Source organism: Boleophthalmus pectinirostris, unplaced genomic scaffold (assembly GCF_026225935.1).
Source record: "Boleophthalmus pectinirostris isolate CB_2022bp ecotype Guang Dong unplaced genomic scaffold, ASM2622593v1 HiC_scaffold_17, whole genome shotgun sequence".
Lineage (NCBI taxonomy): Eukaryota > Metazoa > Chordata > Actinopteri > Gobiiformes > Gobiidae > Boleophthalmus > Boleophthalmus pectinirostris.
In genome coordinates this window covers 38,804,773-38,826,538 of record NW_026571115.1, presented here as the reverse complement: position 1 = coordinate 38,826,538, position 21,766 = coordinate 38,804,773, and the positions used below count along the sequence as shown (strand labels likewise).

Sequence of the window (21,766 nt, the reverse complement as noted above, 5' to 3'; positions counted from 1 at the left end):
TTGTGTTGTTGTAGTTTTGTGTAGTTTTGTGTTTTTGTTGTATTGTAGTTTTGTGTTTTGTGTTGTGTGTTTTTGTGTTTTTGTGTTGTTGTGTTTTGTGTTGTTGTTTGTGTTGTAGTTTTGTGTTTTGTGTTGTGTATGTAGTTTTGTGTTTTGTTTTGTGTTGTTTGTTGTTTTGTGTAGTTTTGTGTTTGTGTGTTGTTTTTGTGTTTTGTGTTGTTTGTGTTGATGTAGTTTTGTGTTTTGTGTTGTTGTAGTTTTGTGTTGTTGTAGTTTTGTGTTTTGTGTTGTTGTAGTTTTGTGTTTTGTGTTGTTTTGTAGTTTTGTGTTTTGTGTTGTTGTAGTTTTGTGTTTTGTGTTGATGTAGTTTTGTGTTTTGTGTTTGTTGTAGTTTTGTGTTTTGTGTTGTTGTAGTTTTGTGTTTTGTTGATGTAGTTTTGTGTTTGTGTTGTTGTAGTTTTGTGTTTGTTGTGTTTTTGTGTTTTGTGTTGTTGTAGTTTTGTGTTGTTGTTGTAGTTTTGTGTTTTGTGTTGATGTAGTTTTGTGTTTTGTGTTGTAGTTTTGTGTTTTGTGTTTTGTGTTTTGTTTGTAGTTTTGTGTTTTGTGTTGATGTAGTTTTGTGTTTTGTGTTGTTGTGTTTTGTGTTGTGTAGTTTTGTGTTTTGTGTTGTTGTGTAGTTTTTGTGTTTTGTGTTTTGTGTTTGTGTTTTGTTAGTTTTGTGTTTTGTGTTGTGTTTTGTGTTTGTTGTGTTTTGTTGTGTTAGTTTTGTGTTTTGTGTGTGTTGTTTTTGTGTTTTGTTTGTTGTTTTGTGTTTGTGTATGTTTTTTGTGTTTTGTGTTGTTGTAGTTTTGTGTTTGTGTTGTGTTTTGTGTTGTTGTAGTTTTGTGTTTTGTGTTTTGTGTGTAGTTTTGTGTTTTGTGTTGTTGTAGTTTTGTGTTTTGTGTTGTTGTAGTTTTGTGTTGTTTGTGTTTTGTTTGTGTAGTTTTGTGTTGTGTGTTGTAGTTTTGTGTTGTTGTGTAGTTTTGTGTTTTGTGTTGTTGTAGTTTTGTGTTTTGTGTTGATGTGGTTTTGTGTTTTTCAGCTGGAGGACGAGCGGCTCAGAGACTCTGAGCTCATCCTGAGAAACTCCACCACATTAAAACTCTTCTGATCGTCTGAGTTTGGGACAAATGTTCAAATTATTTTTGTAAAAACATTAAAGAATTGTTCTTTTGTTCCTAATTCGTCGGTCCATGTTGTTCTTCTTCTTCTCTGGGGTCAAGTCTCAGAGCATCAGTCTGAACATAGACTCCCAGACTTCCCACTCCCCAGACACTTCCTCCAGCTCCTCCAGTGTGTCCTGGGTCTCCTCCTCCTCCTGGTGGGACATGAACACCTCCTGAGGGACACGTCCAGGAAACATCAGAACAGACGTCCTCCCCTCAGACGCTCCTCTCCACGTGGAGGAGCAGCGGCTCTACTCCTCCTCCCCTCAGACGCTCCTCTCCACGTCTCTCCGAGCTCCGACCTCTGTCTCTAAGGGAGACGTTCCTCTGCACAGAACGTCTGAAACTGTGAGAAGGAAAATAAGAATGAAGTTTTTAGTGAAACTGAACAAACACCACCTGCCTCACCTGTCTCACCTGCCTCACCTGTCTCACCTGTCTCACCTGCCTCACCTGCCTCACCTGTCTCACCTGTCTCACCTGTCTCACCTGTCTCACCTGTCTCACCTGTCTCACCTGTCTCACCTGTCTCACCTGTCTCACCTGTCTCACCTGCCTCACCTGTCTCACCTGCCTCACCTGCCTCACCTGCCTCACCTCACCTGCCCTCACCTGTTTCTCACCTGCCTCACCTGTCTCACCTGTCACCTGTCTCACCTGTCTCACCTGCCTCTCACCTGTCTCACCTGTCTCACCTGTCCTCACCTGTCTCACCTGTCCTCACCTGCCTCACCTGCCTCACCTGCCTCACCTGTCCTCACCTGTCCTCACCTGTCCTCACCTGTCTCACCTGCCTCACCTGTCTCACCTGTCTTCACCTGTCTCACCTGCCTCACCTGCCTCACCTCACCTGCCTCACCTGTCTCACCTGCCTCACCTGTCTCACCTGCCTCACCTGTCTCACCTGTCTCACCTGTCTCACCTGCCTCACCTGTCTCACCTGTCTCACCTGTCTCACCTGCCTCACCTGCCTCACCTGTCACCTGTCCTCACCTGTCTCACCTGCTCACCTGTCTCACCTGCCTCACCTGTCTCACCTGCCTCACCTGTCTCACCTGTTTCACCTCACCTGCCTCACCTGCCTCACCTGCCTCACCTGTCTCACCTGCCTCACCTGTTCACCTGCCTCACCTGCCTCACCTGCCTCACCTGCCTCACCTGCCTCACCTGTCTCACCTGCCTCACCTGTCTCACCTGCCTCACCTGTCTCACCTGCCTCACCTGCCTCACCTGTCTCACCTGCCTCACCTGTCTCACCTGTCTCACCTGGTGGAGGTTTATGTTGTGGGAGTTGGAGGATCTGATCCCAGATCAGCTGCAAAAACAAAAACAAAAACCCTAAAAGACCAAGAAACATTTAAGACGACACGTTTCTACTCAACTTTACTCCTCATTTATTATTTTAAATCATAATTCAAATATATATAAAATGTGTCGTGTCAAACAAAACTACATTTAAAATAAGAAGCTGAAAAGAGAAAAAATGTTCCTGTGAAACAGAATGAAGAATAAATAATTTATCACCACATCAATAAAAAAAGAAATTTAATAAAGTTTGATCTGGATTAGACGATAATTTACAACAAATCTGACAACTTTTAAAGAACCAGACTAAACCAGGACTAAACCAGGACTAAACCAGGTCTAAACCAGGTCTAAACCAGGTCTAAACCAGGTCTAAACCAGGTCTAAACCAGGTCTAAACCAGGTCTAAACCAGGTCTAAACCAGGACTAAACCAGGAAACTAAACCAACCCAGGTCTAAACCAGGTCAGGTCTAAACCAGGTCTAAACCAGGACCAGGTAAACCAGGTCTAAACCAGGTCTAAACCAGGAGGTCTAAACCAGGTCTAAACCAGGTCTAAACCAGGAACTAAACCAGGTCTAAACCAGGTAAACCAGGTAAACCAGGTCTAAACTAAACCAGGTCTAAACCAGGACTAAACCAGGTCTCTAAACCAGGTCTAAACCAGGTCTAAACCACCAGGACTAAACCAGGACTAAACCAGGTCTAAACCAGGTCTAAACCAGGTCTAAACCAGGACTAAACCAGGTCTAAACCAGGTCTAAACCAGGACTAAACCAGGACTAAACCAGGACTAAACCAGGACTAAACCAGGTCTAAACCAGGACTAAACCAGGTAAACTAAACCAGGACTAAACCAGGACTAAACCAGGACTAAACCAGGACTTGCAGATTTGTTTCAGTCTGTGATAAAAATGTTCCATAATAAACGTCTTTTATTCTTTTGTGAGGAGGAAACGACCTGAGATCAGCTCAGAGAAAAACACGAGTAAAAGTAAAAATACTCAAACAGTTGAAGTATTTGTACTTTTCCTGCAGTCCTGGTTTGTTCTCCTCGTCCGTGTTGTTGTGTCTGTGTCTTCGTGTCCCTCGTGTCCTCGTGTCCTTCGTGTCCTCGTGTCCTTCGTGTCCTTCGTGTCCTTCGTGTCCTTCGTGTCCTTCGTGTCCTCGTGTCCTCGTGTCCTTCGTGTCCTTCGTGTCCTTCGTGTCCTTCGTGTCCTCGTGTCCTTCGTGTCCTCGTGTCCTCGTGTCCTCGTGTCCTCGTGTCCTTCGTGTCCTCGTGTCCTTCGTGTCCTTCGTGTCCTCGTGTCCTCGTGTCCTCGTGTCCTTCGTGTCCTCGTGTCCTCGTGTCCTCGTGTCCTCGTGTCCTTCGTGTCCTTCGTGTCCTCGTGTCCTCGTGTCCTCGTGTCCTTCGTGTCCTCGTGTCCTCGTGTCCTTCGTGTCCTCCTCGTGTCCTCGTGTCCTCGTCCTCGTGTCCTCGTGTCCTGTCGTGTCCTCGTGTCCTCGTGTCCTCGTGTCCGTGTCCTCGTGTCCTCGTGTCCTTCGTGTCCTTCGTGTCCTTCGTGTCCTTCGTGTCCTCGTGTCCTCGTGTCCTTCGTGTCCTCGTGTCCTCGTGTCCTCGTGTCCTCGTGTCCTCGTCGTGTCCTTCGTGTCCTGTCCTCGTGTCCTTCGTGTCCTCGTGTCCTTCGTGTCCTCGTGTCCTCGTGTCCTTGTGAAACTCGACCCCCGACACTCCTCCGCTCAGAGCCAATCAGCTCTCTGCGCTCTGACCCCAGCTCACCTCTGCCTTTGTGCCTTTGAGCCGCGCACCAATCACACGCCGGCTCCAGACACGCCTCCCCCCCGCCCACACACACACACACACACACACACACACACACACACACACACACACACACACACACACACACACTTCCTGAATAATACAGGACTGTTCCTGGACGAGCGACAGTAACGTCAGACTGAGGAAAGAAAAAGGATTTGGTCAGAATTATTTAAAAATCGTCTCAGTGAGAAAAAAAAAACAGAAAAAAATTAGAAAATGTGAAAATGTTCTGGACTGTTTAAAAATAAAAAGGCAGATCTAAACCAGGACTAAACCAGGACTAAATCAGGTCTAAACCAGGACTAAACCAGTTTTAGATTTGGGACTAAACCAGGATTTGCAAATTCATTTTCTCCATAAAAAACGTTTTTCATTTTGTCCGGTTTGATCCAGGGAAGAAAGTCTTGGTCTGGTCTTGGTCTGGTCTTGGTCTGGTCTTGGTCTTTGGTCTTGGTCTTTGGTCTTGGTCTTTGGTCTTGGTCTGGTCTTGGTCTGGTCTTGGTCTTTGGTCTTGGTCTGGTCTTGGTCTTTGGTCTGAACGTTTCTCGCTGTCGGTTTGTGGTAAATAGAATCTTTTTAAAAAGTGAAAATGTTTGAAAATAAAAACTCTTTTGTTATAATAATTATTCCACTTTGTTGTCGCTGTTGCTTTTCGTAGAATTTATTTCCTAGAACTTTTCATTTGTTGTTTTTTGTTTGTCTAAATTGAAATAAAAATAATGATATAAAACACAAAAATGAAACACAAATGTTGAGATTGTTTGAGAGAATCCGAGGTTTTGTCTCTTCAGGTCCGGAGTCGCTGGAGACAAACACTAAACACTGTCGATTCTGCACAAAAAGAAATATATTAGTTTATAAAAATCAGTAAAAGTCACTGTTGAGTCGAGCTGCTCAGACTGAAGAAGAGTTTCTGTTCTGACTCAGCAACAAAAAGTGAAACAACAGAACAAAAATGTAATTTAAAAAACACATTTAAAATAAAAATAACAGTTTTATTTCTGACATGAGGGAAAATCTAAAAATGTTTTTGTGATTCTGAACAGAACTGACAGAAGAAACATGTGACTCCAGATCTGGACCAGAACCAGGTCTGTTTTAAACTCACAGAGGGAAAAGAAGAACTACTGTTACTCGAGTAAAAGTACTGCACTACTATAGTACTCTGTACTTTATATTACTCAAGTAAGAGTAAAAGTATCTGGAAAAGTAATGTAACTGAGTGACCAGATGTAACTGTAAAACCAGAACTGAACCAGGACTAAACCAGGACTAAACCATAACTGAACCAGAACTAAACCAGGACTAAACCAGGACTAAACCAGGACTAAACCAGGACTAAACCAGGAACTAAACCAGAACTGAACCAGGACTAAACCAGGACTAAACCAGGACTAAAGTAGGAGTAAAAGTATGTAGAAAAGTACTTCTCGTGCGTAAAAGCAAAACTCCCCAAACCAGACGTGATTTAAAAAACGGCCCCGGGTCCCTGAGCGCCTCGGGTCACTCAGGTCAGTCAGGTCCTCGTGTCTCGTGCGTCTCGTGCCCCTCCTCGGGCGTCAAACATCAAACGCGGCGGCCCCGGAACTCGACGCGACGCCGTTTGTTTCCGCACGAACCAATAACTGTGTCCGTGGCGCCGCCGTGCGCATTTACGCGGAGCAGCGGCGGCGGCGGAGATGGCGGCGGCAGCGCTCAGAGCGGTGAGTCCAGCCCGAGTCCAGCCCGAGTCCCCCCCGAGTCCACCCCGAGTCCCACCGGGCTCCGGCTGCGCACACGAGCCGCGCCCGGTCAATGATTCACCGGGACCGACAGAAAAACGCGTTTCCGCCAAAAAAAAAACACGTCAAAAAAAAAGCTCCGAACCGCGTCCACCCGCAGCGACGTGGCCCAACCTGCGCTCGCTTCTCGGCTTATTCTGCGCCACTTTTGCGGATCTCTTTGCACTTTTTTTCTAGATTAAAATCGCTCTTGAATTCGGCTCGTGTCTCGTTTTTATTTGGCGCTCGTGGTTTGACACAGAAATGTGTTCATTTTGACCTCGGCGCGTGTTGATTTGAGGCTCTGGAAGCGGCGTGACGCTTTAACCGAGCTTCTCTTTCAAACAAACGCGTTTATTGACATTTTATCTGCGCCGAATGAACTAAAACACATTAAAATAGAGAATTAAAGTGTTTACAGCTGCATTCTTGTTTGCAGAGAGACGCAGTTTGCAGAAAAATCGTCACGTTTGCAGTTTGTGAGCGCGGTTCGTTTTGCTGCTGGAGTGTTTGTGATTCTTTCTGAAGTGTGGCGTGACTCGACCTTCAGTGACGCGTTTACATTTCAGATTAGATGTTTTTTTCCTTCTGTTTGGGCTCCACCTGCTTCTCCAGATTACACAGTTTACTTTGGTTTGGTTTTCAGAGCTTTTGTGGATGAATCATCAGTGACAGAAAATGATTAGTATTTTTGGTCTTACATGAGTCGAACAGGGACTTTTTTGGAACTTTAGGGGAGTTTAAGTTCATTAAAGCCACATTATGTCACTTTCTAGCTGCGAAATCTGCCAAAATAAAAGCATGCATTTCATATTTTTTGTTTTTCTTGCACTGAACAAGATAAAAACTGTCGGTCTGAGCTGCTCGCGTCTCCACAAACCTGACTCCACTTTGTCCTTTATTCAGTGTTTTTTTTTTTTTTAAGTTTATTTCTGTTTCTGTCGCAGATGTTTTGAGTTTTTGAGCAAAAGTGTGAAAAAATCTAAAATACCTAAAGCACAAAAACAGACAAGACACAGAAGTTCCACAGATAAAACTCGTTCACAACATTTTCAGGGAGTTTTTAGTTGGAAACAAAATAATTGAAGAGTAAAGAGTAAATGAGCAGATGTTTGTTTGGAGTTTGAAAAGGGCTGATTGTTCCTCCACCGTCTGGTGCATCGAGACACGAGAAGCACAGAGTGTGTGTGTGTGTGTGTGTGTGTGTGTGTGTGTGTGTGTGTGTCTGTGTGTGTGTGTGTGTCTGTGTGTGTGTGTGTGTGTGTGTGTCTGTGTCTGTGTGTGTCTGTGTGTGTGTGTGTGTGTGTCTGTGTGTGTGTGTGTGTGTCTGTGTGTGTGTGTGTGTGTGTCTGTGTGTGTGTGTGTCTGTGTGTGTCTGTGTCTAAACCATTTTCAGTCTTGGCCTGGTCCTGGCCTCAGTCTCTGTCTCAGTCCTGGTCTTGGTCTGTTCCCTGACTTGGTTTAGACCTGGTTTAGACCTGGTTTAGTCCTGGTTTAGTCCTGGTTTAGACCTGGTTTAGACCTGGTTTAGACCTGGTTTAGTCCTGGTTTAGTCCTGGTTTAGACCTGGTTTAGACCTGGTTTAGACCTGGTTTAGACCTGGTTTAGTCCTGGTTTAGTCCTGGTCTTTTGTGCCACTAACTGTTAATCTGTTAAACTCAGTGCAGGTAAAAAATCATTCTAAAAGACTCAGGGATTGTGCAATAATGAACAGAACAGAAGGATGTAAAGGGTTTTTGTTCAGGATCATTTAAGGGTCGTTTTAAGGGTCGTTTTAAGGGTCGTTTTAAGGGTCGTGTTGGTGCGTCTCTCGTGCTCAGATTTGGTCTCATATTTACTTTGTTTGATGTTGTTTGTTTATCTGCTGCTTTGTGTCGTCCTGTTTTTTGATAAAACATGTGACCCTCGTCCCAAGACAAACTCCTCCCATGAGAGACAAAAAAGGATCATTTTATCTGATCTTTATTATTTCTGTTTTTGAGACGTTTGCGGCTGAAATAATATTTAATAATGAGACTTGACTGACGTGTCGGGGCCGACGTGTCGGGGCCCGCGACACGTCCCCGCGGCCCCTGGAACACGCCTCTCGCTGTGAAACCACAACGTGAGTCCAGACAGGCCTCGATTAAAGAGTCAACGATTCTTTAACCTGACACACACGGGGAGGGACCTGACACACACGGGGAGGGACCTGACACACACGGGGAGGGACCTGACACACACACGGGGAGGGACCTGACACACACGGGGAGGGACCTGACACACACGGGGAGGGACCTGACACACACGGGGGGGGACCTGACACACACGGGGAGGGACCTGACACACGGGGAGGGACCTGACACACACGGGGAGGGACCTGACACACACGGGGAGGGACCTGACACACACGGGGAGGGACCTGACACACACGGGGAGGGGACCTGACACACACGGGGAGGGACCTGACACACACGGGGGGGGGGGGGGGGCTGGTGTGATCTGAGCGCTCGAGGGTTCATGTCACACTTTGCATTTTAATGAGGCCCCGTGCACACGCCCTGCAGAATTGAACTTTTCTCCTGTGAACCGGTTCTCGTTCTCGTTCTTGTTCTCGAGGCTCTGAGCTCAAATCTTGTGCCCCGACCTGAACCCGCGCACATTAAAGCTGCCGTGTGCTGCTCGTCTGTGTGAATCAAACACAAAAACTGACAGACGTTGGTGCTGCAAAAAGTTTGGTTTGTGCTGTTTGAGTTTTGGAGATTTTAATGATTCTTTTATGGGTCAAACTGGGATCACAGCCCCAAAAACGACACAAAATGGAGTCGATCGTTTGAGTTTTATTTGTGCTGCAAAAAGTTTGGTTTGTGTGATTCAGGTTTTTAAGATGTGAACAGTTTTATTTTGGGTCGACGTCTCAAAATGTGAAACTGCCTCAAAACAGCAGAAAATTAAACCAAATGTTTGTGTTTGGTTTGTGTTGTTTGTTTTTATTTGTGTGAATTTATTTCTAAAATTATTATTTCTAAAATTATATTCTGGTCATTTCTGTTCAACTGACGACAGCGACTTTAACAAAACTCCACAAAACTCGTGAAGAGAAACGACCTGAGGCTGTGGAAACGTCTGGATCCGTCTGGAGTCACTCACTTTTGATTTATATTTTCTATAACAGACGTTTCCACAGCCTCAGGTCGTTTCTCTTCACGAGTTTTGTGGAGTTTTATTAAAGTCGCTGTCGTCAGCTGAGAAGAAATGACCAAAATATAATTTATGCAAAAATAATAATGAATCATTTTAGAAATAAACTCACACAAATAAAGAGTCAAACACAAAACACACAAACCAAACACAAACGTCTGGTTTAATTTTCTGCTGTTTTGAGCCAGTTTCACATTTTGAGGGTCTGGACGAGCCCCCAGTCCAGCGCCGCCTCCTGCCTCCGCTCAGTTTCATTTGTCTCCAGCTCGAGGTCAGAGGTCAGAAAACACTAGACCAGTGGTGTCCAAACTTTTTTCATCAAGGGCCACAGACGAAGCAGAGGGACGATCGAGGCCAAAGACTGGAGCTCAGTACAGTGAAGAATTAAAATCTGTGCAGGTTCAACACGTTAGAAAGACACGTCAGATTTAATTCACACTAAGATCCTTCAAACCAAACACTAAATATTCAGTATTGGCTTTTATCAAGGCAGATTTTCAAAAAACTTGCAATAAAAAGTACATTTTTCATTGATGTTAGGTCATTTGGGCCAAGAATAATTTGTCTGAGGGCCACATTTGGCCCACGAGCCATAGTTTGGACACGCCTGCTCTAGACGGTTTGAAGAACCCCAGAAGTGTTAAACCGCTCACCGGCCAATCAGAGAAGAGCTGAACCAACCCGAGTCGTGACGTCAGACGAGATCCTCTGGACTTTTGTCCAACACAAACGTCACATTTTTATCTTTAATTCACAAGTTCATCTGCAGAAACGACGTGATCGTCACAGACGTGTTCACTCTGCTTTGTCTGCATTCCGGAGGATTACCTACGTCACGACCAAACGGCAGCGACTGGTTCAATAAAACAACGACCCGACTACTGTCGAGCGAACGAATCCTGACGCCGCAGGTCACACGGTTTCCACCAAGTGAAACCGACTCAGGAAGCAGGATTATGGACGACGTCATCGACCCAAAATAAAACTGTTCATATCTTAAGAACCAGAATCACACAAACAGAACTTTTGTCGTAGTTGTTGTGCAGTTGTGCGTTTGATGGGGACCCCCCCCCCCTGCTGGTGACGTGTGGAACTGCAGGTCAGAGCTTTAAACCTTCTGTCTCCATGGAGACCAAACCAGACCAAGATACAGGTCAGATCTGTGGAGAGGCGTACGTTATGTGCAACAGTTAAAACCCCAGAGGAGTCAACACCTGCTCTTTAAAGGTGCATTCTGGAACTTTTCTGCTCGAGGGTCTTTACATTTATTCAATCACAGGTGGATTTACGGCTCAAAAATCCCCCCAAAAAACAAACCCTGTGACTGTGACTGGGGTCGCCTCTCCACAGATCTGACCCGTGACCTCGTCTGGTTTGGTTTCCGTGGCGATAAAAAGGTTTAAAGTCAGAAAAGTTACACAGTCCTCAGGAAAAACTCAGGCCTCAGTTTATTTTCAGACTCGTTTCTCAGGTTTGAAACTAAAGTTCAACAAACCAGAAGAACAAGAAAAACTGAAACAGAAGTGTGTCAGATGCCCTCCCCAAGTGTGTCGAGGTGTGTGTGTGTGTGTGTGTGTGTGTGTGTGTGTGTGTGTGTGTGTGTGTGTCTGTGTGTGTGTGTGTGTGTGTGTGTGTGTGTGTTGTGTGTGTGTGTGTGTGTGTGTGTGTGTGTGTGTGTGTGTGTGTGTGTGTGTGTGTGTGTGTGTGTGTGTGTGTGTGTGTGTGTGTGTGTGTGTGTGTGTGTGTGTGTGTGTGTGTGTGTGTGTGTGTGTGTGTGTGTGTGTGTGTGTGTGTGTGTGTGTGTGTGTGTGTGTGTGTGTGTGTGTGTGTGTGTGTGTGTGTGTGTGTGTGTGTGTGTGTGTGTGTGTGTGTGTGTGTGTGTGTGTGTGTGTGTGTGTGTGTGTGTGTGTGTGTGTGTGTGTGTGTGTGTGTGTGTGTGTGTGTGTGTGTGTGTGTGTGTGTGTGTGTGTGTGTGTGTGTGTGTGTGTGTGTGTGTGTGTGTGTGTGTGTGTGTGTGTGTGTGTGTGTGTGTGTGTGTGTGTGTGTGTGTGTGTGTGTGTGTGTGTGTGTGTGTGTGTGTGTGTGTGTGTGTGTGTGTGTGTGTGTGTGTGTGTGTGTGTGTGTGTGTGTGTGTGTGTGTGTGTGTGTGTGTGTGTGTGTGTGTGTGTGTGTGTGTGTGTGTGTGTGTGTGTGTGTGTGTGTGTGTGTGTGTGTGTGTGTGTGTGTGTGTGTGTGTGTGTGTGTGTGTGTGTGTGTGTGTGTGTGTGTGTGTGTGTGTGTGTGTGTGTGTGTGTGTGTGTGTGTGTGTGTGTGTGTGTGTGTGTGTTGTGTGTGTGTGTGTGTGTGTGTGTGTGTGTGTGTGTGTGTGTGTGTGTGTGTGTGTGTGTGTGTGTGTGTGTGTGTGTGTGTGTGTGTGTGTGTGTGTGTGTGTGTGTGTGTGTGTGTGTGTGTGTGTGTGTGTGTGTGTGTGTGTGTGTGTGTGTGTGTGTGTGTGTGTGTGTGTGTGTGTGTGTGTGTGTGTGTGTTGTGTGTGTGTGTGTGTGTGTGTTGTGTGTGTGTGTGTGTGTGTGTGTGTGTGTGTGTGTGTGTGTGTGTGTGTGTGTGTGTGTGTGTGTGTGTGTGTGTGTGTGTGTGTGTGTGTGTGTTGTGTGTGTGTGTGTGTGTGTGTGTGTGTGTGTGTTGTGTGTGTGTGTGTGTGTGTGTGTGTGTGTGTGTGTGTGTGTGTGTGTGTGTGTGTGTGTGTTGTGTGTGTGTGTGTGTGTGTGTGTGTGTGTGTGTGTGTGTGTGTGTGTGTGTGGTGTTGTGTGTGTGTGTGTGTGTGTGTGTGTGTGTGTGTGTGTGTGTGTGTGTGTGTGTGTGTGTGTGTGTGTGTGTGTGTGTGTGTGTGTGTGTGTGTGTGTGTGTGTGTGTGTGTGTGTGTGTGTGTGTGTGTTGTGTGTGTGTGTGTGTGTGTGTGTGTGTGTGTGTGTGTGTGTGTGTGTGTGTGTGTGTGTGTGTGTGTGTGTGTGTGTGTGTGTGTGTGTGTGTGTGTGTGTGTGTGTGTGTGTGTGTGTGTGTGTGTGTGTGTGTGTGTGTGTGTGTGTGTGTGTGTGTGTGTGTGTGTGTGTGTGTGTGTGTGTGTGTGTGTGTGTGTGTGTGTGTGTGTGTGTGTGTGTGTGTGTGTGTGTGTGTGTGTGTGTGTGTGTGTGTGTGTGTGTGTGTGTGTGTGTGTGTTGTGTGTGTGTGTGTGTGTGTGTGTGTGTGTGTGTGTGTGTGTGTGTGTGTGTGTGTGTGTTGTGTGTGTGTGTGTGTGTGTGTGTGTGTGTGTGTGTGTGTGTGTGTGTGTGTGTGTGTGTGTGTGTGTGTGTGTGTGGTGTGTGTGTGTGTGTGTGTGTGTTGTTTGTGTGTGTGTGTGTGTTGTCTGTGTGTGTGTGTGTGTTGTGTGTGTGTGTGTGTGTGTGTGTGTGTGTGTGTGTGTGTGTGTGTGTGTGTTGTGTGTGTGTGTGTGTGTGTGTGTGTGTGTGTGTGTGTGTGTGTGTGTGTGTGTGTGTGTGTGTGTGTGTGTGTGTGTGTGTGTGTGTGTGTGTGTGTGTGTGTGTGTGTGTGTGTGTGTGTGTGTGTGTGTGTGTGTGTGTGTGTGTGTGTGTGTGTGTGTGTGTGTGTGTGTGTGTGTGTGTGTGTGTGTGTGTGTGTGTGTGTGTGTGTGTGTGTGTGTGTGTGTGTGTGTGTGTGTGTGTGTGTGTGTGTGTGTGTGTGTGTGTGTGTGTGTGTGTGTGTGTGTGTGTGTGTGTGTGTGTGTGTGTGTGTGTGTGTGTGTGTGTGTGTGTGTGTGTGTGTTGTGTGTGTGTGTGTGTGTGTGTGTGTGTGTGTGTGTGTGTGTGTGTGTGTGTGTGTGTGTGTGTGTGTGTGTGTGTGTGTGTGTGTGTGTGTGTGTGTGTGTGTGTGTGTGTGTGTGTGTGTGTGTGTGTGTGTGTGTGTGTGTGTGTGTGTGTGTGTGTGTGTGTGTGTGTGTGTGTGTGTGTGTGTGTGTGTGTGTGTGTGTGTGTGTGTGTGTGTGTGTGTGTGTGTGTGTGTGTGTGTGTGTGTGTGTGTGTGTGTGTGTGTGTGTGTGTGTGTGTGTGTGTGTGTGTGTGTGTGTGTGTGTGTGTGTGTGTGTGTGTGTTGTGTGTGTGTGTGTGTGTGTGTGTGTGTGTGTGTGTGTGTGTGTGTGTGTGTGTGTGTGTGTGTGTGTGTGTGTGTGTGTGTGTGTGTGTGTGTTGTGTGTGTGTGTGTGTGTGTGTGTGTGTGTGTGTGTGTGTGTGTGTGTGTGTGTGTGTGTGTGTGTGTGTGTGTGTGTGTGTTGTGTGTGTGTGTGTGTGTGTGTGTGTGTGTGTGTGTGTGTGTGTGTGTGTGTGTGTGTGTGTGTGTGTGTGTGTGTGTGTGTGTGTGTGTGTTGTGTGTTGTGTGTGTGTGTGTGTGTGTGTGTGTGTGTGTGTGTGTGTGTGTGTGTGTGTGTGTGTGTGTGTGTGTGTGTGTGTGTGTGTGTTGTGTGTGTGTGTGTGTGTGTGTGTGTGTGTGTGTGTGTGTGTGTGTGTGTGTGTGTGTGTGTGTGTGTGTGTGTGTGTGTGTGTGTGTGTGTGTGTGTGTGTTGTGTGTGTGTGTGTGTGTGTGTGTGTGTGTGTGTGTGTGTGTGTGTGTGTGTGTGTGTGTGTGTGTGTGTGTGTGTGTGTGTGTGTGTGTGTGTGTGTGTGTGTGTGTGTGTGTGTGTGTGTGTGTGTGTGTGTGTGTGTGTGTGTGTGTGTGTGTGTGTGTGTGTGTGTGTGTGTGTGTGTGTGTGTGTTGTGTGTTGTGTGTGTGTGTGTGTGTGTGTGTGTGTGTGTGTGTGTGTGTGTGTGTGTGTGTGTGTGTGTGTGTGTGTGTGTGTGTGTGTGTGTGTGTGTGTGTGTGTGTGTGTGTGTGTGTGTGTGTGTGTGTGTGTGTGTGTGTGTGTGTGTGTGTGTGTGTGTGTGTGTGTGTGTGTGTGTGTGTGTGTGTGGTGTGTGTGTGTGTGTGTGTGTGTGTGTTGTGTGTTGTGTGTGTGTGTGTGTGTGTGTGTGTGTGTGTGTTGTGTGTGTGTGTGTGTGTGTGTGTGTTGTGGTGGTGTGTGTGTGTGTTTGTGTGTGTGTTGTGTGTGTGTGTGTGTGTGTGTGTGTGTGTGTGTGTGTGTGTGTGTGTGTGTGTGTGTGTGTGTGTGTGTGTGTGTGTGTGTGTTGTGTGTGTGTGTGTGTGTGTGTGTGTGTGTGTGTGTGTGTGTGTGTGTGTGTGTGTGTGTGTGTGTGTGTGTGTGTGTGTGTGTGTGTGTGTGTGTGTGTGTGTGTGTGTGTGTGTGTGTGTGTGTGTGTGTGTGTGTGTGTGTGTGTGTGTGTGTGTGTGTGTTGTGTGTGTGTGTGTGTGTGTGTGTGTGTGTGTGTGTGTGTGTGTGTGTGTGTGTGTTGTGTGTGTGTGTGTGTGTGTGTGTGTGTGTGTGTGTGTGTGTGTGTTGTGTGTGTGTGTGTGTGTGTGTGTTGTTGTGTGTTGTGTGTGTGTGTGTGTGTGTGTGTGTGTTGTGATGGTTGTGTGTGTGTGTGTGTGTGGTGTGGTGTGTGTGTGTGTGTGTGTGTGTAGTTGTGTGTGTGTGTGTGTGTGTGTGTGTGTGTGTGTGTGTGTGTGTGTGTGTGTGTGTGTGTGTGTGTGTGTGTGTGTGTGTGTGTGTGTGTGTGTGTGTGTGTGTGTGTGTGTGTGTGTGTGTGTGTGTGTGTGTGTTGTGTGTGTGTGTGTGTGTTGTTGTTGTCACAGTTGGTTTGTTTTTATAGTTTTTATGTTTAAACATTTTCCTCATGATTTTTTAATGAGGTTAAATTTTAATCTTGATTGGAGCAGAAACGTCCTGGAGCTTCTCAAACTGTTTGTTTTGTGACCAAAAAAACAAACTCCAGTAAATATTTACTTTCGCCTGCGGCGGCGGCGGCGGCGGCGGCGGCGGCGGCGGCGGCGGCGGCGGCGGCGGCGGCGGCGGCGGCGGCGGCCGCAGGCGCTCGTCACTTTCACGTGATCAGAAACAAACAACAAAACACAGAGGAACATTTACAAACAAAAACCCTGAACACAATAAGAGCTTCAACACGTGTGTCGTCTCTTTACTGAACTTTACAACCACCTGCACAAGATCAGGACGTAACAAAAAACTGAAATATCGTCAGAATATCGGATCGTCAAAAGTCTCACATCATCTGAGGCCGTCACAGTTTATCAAATTACAAATGTCTTCACTTCAATGAACAGTTCTGGTGTTTCTAAATCCTTTTTTGTGATTTTAATTAGAGCCCGACCGATATATCGGCTGGCCGATATTATCGGCCAATATGGGCACCTGGAGACATATCGGCTATCGGCCGATATGTTTGCTGATAGGGGCCGATATTTCACCGTGGGCATGTTACACCTCGTTATAAATCTTAGACTCTCTACATTCTGTTCATTTAATCCAATTTACACACAGATAAATGTCCTCATATGTGACTCTACGTCAGTATTTATCTACGGTGTAATTTGTCTGTGTCGTACTGTCCCTGAACACACCACAGAGTCACTTCACTCACGTGTGTTTGTTTACACCTGCAGCCGTGCGCAACACTGAGATTATTTTCTTTTTACGGACAATCGGTTTGAGTCTGGATTAAAAGGACATTTATTAGTTCAGACTTGTGATGTGGGAGGAGCCTGTGTGATGTGGGAGGAGCCTGTGTGATGTGGGAGGAGCCTGTGTGATGTGGGAGGAGCCTGTGTGAGGCTGAGTGTTGGAAATACATCGACTTTGAAGCTAGTTTAGGTTTTGTTAGCGGTTAGCTGCTGTAGCTCCTGCACATAAACAGACTGTTTTCTATTGGTCTATTGTAAAGTCTTTACATTGTTCATATATTTGTTACTGAACCAGTATTGATGTAAATGAGCTGTGAACAGACGTGTGAATGATCCACATTTATGCATAGAATTAATTACCGCCGTGCGCACGTTTTTACAGCTAAAGGCTAATAGCGATAGTTTATTTACTAGCAGGAGTTATGGGTCGCGATCGAAGCGGCTCTTAGATTCGGCTCTTTGAAGTGAACAACAGGAGCCTGTTTCTTATTGGAGCCGTGTTTTCTCTTTTTCTCACTTTTTCTCTTCATGCCGCATGTCGACCCGTAGTTTGGCAGCAGCAGCGGCTGAAAACGAAACTTTCAGAAATCTGCGTGTGAATAGGATAAAAAAAGTGCATATTTGGCTGCAGTTCAGCATAAAATGAATAAACCAGGACTAAACTTGGGCTTAAGTGAAGGAGAGACCGAGTCCCGACACTCAGTCCTGGTTCAGTTCTGGTTTAGTCCTGTTTTACACATGGTTTAAATCTGTTTTAGTCCTGGTTTAGTCCTTTTTCAGTCCTGGTTCAGTTCTGGTTTAGTCCTGTTTTACACATGGTTTAAATCTGTTTTAGTCCTGGTTTAGTCCTTTTTCAGTCCTGGTTCAGTTCTGGTTTAGTCCTGCTTGCAACAAAACAATCTCAAGAGTCTCTTGGGAGCCAAAAGAGTCAGCTGCTTTAGTGAGCCGAGCCAAAAGAGCCGTTTCTCCAAAAAATAAACTGGAATCCCCATCACTAGTGTCTAGAATGTGATGCAAAATGTCATTAAGTCAAACTACTGTCTGTAAATATGATGTAAAGAGGCAGAACAACAATAAATGTTTCCTAAATAAACCCAGTTTAAAATCCACTAGAGCCAAACCTAAGTGTTTTAAACAATTCAAGATTTACAGTGAATTTTTACATCACTAAATATATCGGTTTCATATCGGCCACAACAAAATCCATATCGGTCGGGCTCTAATTTTAATGTTGTTATTCTGTAAAACATTTAGTTTTACTTTGTGTTTGAATTGGGCTTTACAAATAAACTCTTTGCTTTGTCGTGGTGCAGCAGTTTAAAAAAACAGAGGAACTACATAGACCATGATCCTTTGCAGCGTCAGTGCAGACGACATGAAGAAAGAATTATTATGTATAAATATAAATAAATCCTAGAGAAAATCCGTCTTTTTCTTCTGTACATCTGAGCGACAGAAGCTGCGCTGCTGAAGTTTGGGGCGACACATTTAAGATTAATACAAATTGAATCTTTATCTGCAAAAAAAAAGGCAATAAGAGCATCACACACTTATAACAAACTTATAATAAATCAAACTATATGTTCTTTATAAACCTTCAAACTCTGAAATTTGACAATTTTTCGACCTTTACACTTTGAAAATCATGTTCAAAATAAACAACAATCTCCTGTCAGAATCATCACAAAATCTGAAATAGTCGATATGATTTCAGAGGAACAGACGTGTTTATCAAAAAAAAAAAAAAAAATCAGAACAAATTTTATGAAACTGTGTAAATGTGTTAAAGAGTCGGAGCTGAAACTTTTCACCGCTCGGTTTCATGTTAAAAAGTTTAAAGTTTCACTGTGGACAGAAACATGAAGGACGACGCTCGGTTTGTTTTTCTGTTTCTGATTTGTTTTTATTCGTCTCATTTTCAGTTTTTTAAGTCTCCACAAAATATCACTATAAATATCGAACTGTGAGATGCATCTTGTGAAAATATCGTATCGAGGGATTTCGATATCGTTATATCCCAAATAGAGGTGTGAAAAAATATATGGTATTGTTTAATGCGATGATTCAGTATCGATATCGTGGGCTGTTGTATCGATCCAGGATATTTTGGTTTATTTGACTAAATAATTTAGTTCCAGTTTTGTTTGTTCAGAGGAAGAAACTCGTTTCTGCGACATATTTGACATTTTCACTGTTTCGATGATTAAAACGTTTGAGTTTCAGATGAACTTTGTGTTGCTCACAGGAAAATTAAACATTTGACACAAATAAACGACTTTATGTCAGATTTAAAACGTTTCCCAAATTCTCGGTTGACGTGAGAAGAAGAAACAACAACAAAAGAACAAGAAGAGAAAGTTCCACCATTTTTAATGTAGGAAATCACAGAAAATCATCTAAAAAAGAAGGTTTTATTTTCATCGTGGTTTTTTTATCAGTATCGAGTATCGAGTATCGAGTATCGAGTCTGTTCCTTAGTATCGAAATGGAGTTTGAATTTGAGATTTGTGACAAAATAAGAAAGAACAAACCTGAACAGACGCCTCCCAGTGTGTTTGACTCTCAGACCCACACAACGGTTCTGGGTCTCACAGATCGGTTCTGGGTGGTTCTGGGGGGTTCTGGGTGGTTCTGGGTGGTTCCGGGGGGTTCCGGGGGTTCTGGGTCTCACAGATCGGTTCTGGGGGGTTCTGGGTGGTTCTGGGTGGTTCTGGGTGGTTCTGGGTGGTTCCGGGGGGTTCCGGGTGGTTCTGGGTCTCACAGATCGGTTCTGGGGGGTTCTGGGTGGTTCTGGGTGGTTCTGGGTGGTTCTGGGTGGTTCCGGGTGGTTCCGGGGGGTTCTGGGTCTCACAGATCGGTTCTGGGTGGTTCTGGGTGGTTCTGGGTGGTTCTGGGTGGTTCTGGGTGGTTCGGGGGGTTCCGGGTGGTTCTGGGTGGTTCCGGGGGGTTCTGGGGGTTCCGGGGGTTCCGGGTGGTTCCGGGGGGGTTCCGGGGTTCCGGGGTTCCGGGTGGTTCCGGGTGGTTCTGGGTGGTTCCGGGTGGTTCTGGGTCTCACAGATCGGTTACGGGGGGTTCCGGGTGGTTCCGGGGGGTTCCGGGGGTTCTGGGTCTCACAGATGGGTTCCGGGTGGTTCCGGGTGGTTACGGGGGGTTACGGGGGGTTCCGGGGGGTTCCTGGATGGTTCCGGGTGGTTCCGGGTGGTTCCGGGGGGTTCCGGGGGGTTCTGGATGGTTCCGGGGGGTTCCGGGGGGTTCTTGGTGGTTCCGGGCGGGTTCCGGGGGGTTCCGGGGGGTTCCGGGTGGTTCTGGGGGGTTCTGGGTGGTTCCGGGTGGTTCCGGGCGGTTCCGGGCGGTTCCGGGGGGTTCTTGGTGGTTCCGGGCGGTTCCGGGCGGTTCCGGGTCTCACAGATGCTCGTGTGTTTTCAGATGACCCGTGGGCGTGTGGTGCAGGTTCTTCCGTCGTTGGCGTCCGTGCGTCTCTCCAGTTCTTTTAAGGTACTTTCACTTCTGCAGAACCTCAGTCGTGAACGTGAAGCTTCTGAGCCTCGTGTGACGGGTTTTGTTTCAGTCACATGTTTAACACACAAACAAACACTCTGCTCCACCTCGTGATGTCATCGTGTGGTGATACAGGAAGTGCTCCACTGTGTTTTTAAACTCCACACAGCTTCACCAGAATCACCTGGATCATTTGGAGTCGCGGATCTAAAAGGAGCTGTTCACTAGAAAACTACCACTTCATGACATCACGAGGTGGAACAGAACGTTTGGAGCTTTCATCTTCAAAAGGACTAAACCAGGACTGAACCAGGACTGAACCAGGACTAAACCAGGACTAAACCAGGACTAAACCAGGACTAAACCAGGACTAAACCAGGACTGAACCAGGACTGAACCAGGACTAAACCAGGACTAAACCAGGACTAAACCAGGACTAAACCAGGACTGAACCAGGACTGAACCAGGACTAACCAGGACTAAACCAGGACTAAACCAGACTAAACCAGGACAACCAGGACTGAACCAGGACTAAACCAGGACTAAACCAGACTAAACCAGGACTGAACCAGGACTAAACCAGGACTAAACCAGGACTAACCAGGACTGAACCTGACCAGGACTGAACCAGGACTAAACCAGAACCAGGACTAACCAGAAGGACTGAACCAGGACTGAACCAGGACTAAACCAGGACTGAACCAGGACTGAACCAGGACTGAACCAGGACCAGGACTGAACCAGGACTGGACTGACCAGGACTGAACCAGGACTGAACCAGGACTGAACTGGACTGAACCTGGTCTGAACCTGGAACCAGGACTGAACCAGGACTGAACTGGACTGAACCAGGACTGAAACTGAACCAGGACTAAACCAGGACTGAACCAGGACTGAACCAGGACTAAACCAGGACTAAACCAGGACTAAACCAGGACTAAACCAGGACTAACCAGGACTGAAACCAGGACTAAACCAGGACTGAACCAGGACTAAACCAGGACTGAACCAGGACTAAACCAGGACTGAACCAGGACTAAACCAGGACTGAACCAGGACTAAACCAGGACTAAACCATAAACGTGTGAATGAAACAAAACACAACTCCAGCTCTGATTTTGAAGAGGAACATTTAGAACATTTAAAACATTTAAAACATGACCTGAAGTTTTTGTCACTTTTGACTCTTTAGACGTTTCAGTGGGAGAAGTTTCTCCTCTTTTCCTCTCGTTTAATGTTTTTTTTTCTTGTCTCTGTTCTCGTCTGTTTTTGATGTTTCTAAATTTGTTGAATTACTTTAATTTACATTTAAAATGTTTAATTGTTTTAATTAAATGTGTTTAATTGTGTTTGAATTGAATTGGGGCTAAAATAATTCCTCTGTTTTTGCTTCACGTCTGGAACGAAGCTTCTGTCTGCAGGAGTCACACGTCAAAAAGTCCAAGCCCCACGGCACCAGGTCACCGGGGCGACGCCGTCTCCAGGGCGACGCCGCTGCTCGGGCTGGAATGTCCCGCAGTGTGACATTAAAGCTTTCTGTTTCCACGGAGACCGAACCAGACGGAGAAGTTTCACAGTCTGAGACGTAAAACTGAATAAATGTGAAGTGGAGCTGTTTAAAGTCACACTGCGGAACATTCTGGACAGAGCTGCGACGTCTCTATGGAAACGAGCAGCCAAAAAGTGACAGAGTGCAGCTTTAAACTCCTCCGCTCACAGGGAGGGCATCTGACTCTTTGACCTGTGACGTCCCTGTTTATGTGTAATAAAAAAAATCAAAATCACTGTTTGTCCGATCGCTCTTCCTCCTCCTCCTCTCCTCTTCCTCCTCCTCTTCCTCCTCTTCCTCCTCCTCCTCTTCTCCTCCTCCTCCTCCTCTCCTCCTCCTCCTCCTCTTCTCCTCTCTCCTCCTCTCCTCCTCCTCCTCTCCTCTCTCTCTCTCCTCTTCCTCTCCTCTCTTCCTCCTCTCTCCTCCTCCTCCTCTTCCTCCTCCTCCTCTCTCCTCTCTCCTCCTCTCTCCTCCTCCTCTCTCCTCTTCTCCTCCCTCTTCCTCCTCTTCCTCCTCCTCCTCTTCTCCTCTTCTCTCCTCTCCTCCTCTCTCCTCCTCTCCTCCTCTCTCCTCCTCCTCCTCTCCTCCTCTTCTCTCTCTCCTCCTCTCCTCCTCTTCCTCCTCCTCCTCCTCTTCCTCCTCCTCCTCCTCTTCTCCTCCTCCTCCTCCTCCTCCTCTTCCTCCTCCTTCTCCTCCTCCTCCTCTCCTCCTCCTCCTCTCCTCCTCCTCCTCCTCTTCCTCCTCCTCCTCCTCCTCTCCTCCTCTCTCTTCCTCTCCTCCTCCTCCTCCTCTTCTCCTCCTCTCCTCTCTCTCCTCCTCCTCCTCCTC

At 46.3% G+C, this 21,766-nt stretch overlaps 2 protein-coding genes across 2 annotated transcripts in view; both read left to right on the top strand.

Annotated features, from left to right (window-relative positions):
* LOC110159995 (THAP domain-containing protein 5-like) overlaps nt 1–1,150 on the top strand; it is a 7,859-nt gene extending 6,709 nt beyond the window's left edge. The window contains exon 4 of the mRNA XM_055153139.1: nt 1,082–1,150. Within this exon, the coding sequence (XP_055009114.1) occupies nt 1,082–1,150 (69 nt within the window). The remainder of the gene's footprint in view (nt 1–1,081) is intronic.
* A 4,739-nt stretch (nt 1,151–5,889) lies between these two features.
* Nucleotides 5,890–21,766, top strand: part of bcat2 (branched chain amino-acid transaminase 2, mitochondrial) — a 38,356-nt gene continuing 22,479 nt past the window's right edge. The window contains exons 1-2 of the mRNA XM_055153138.1: nt 5,890–6,039; nt 19,318–19,386. Coding sequence (XP_055009113.1) covers nt 6,016–6,039; nt 19,318–19,386 — 93 coding nt within the window. The 5' untranslated portion in view covers nt 5,890–6,015. The remainder of the gene's footprint in view (nt 6,040–19,317; nt 19,387–21,766) is intronic.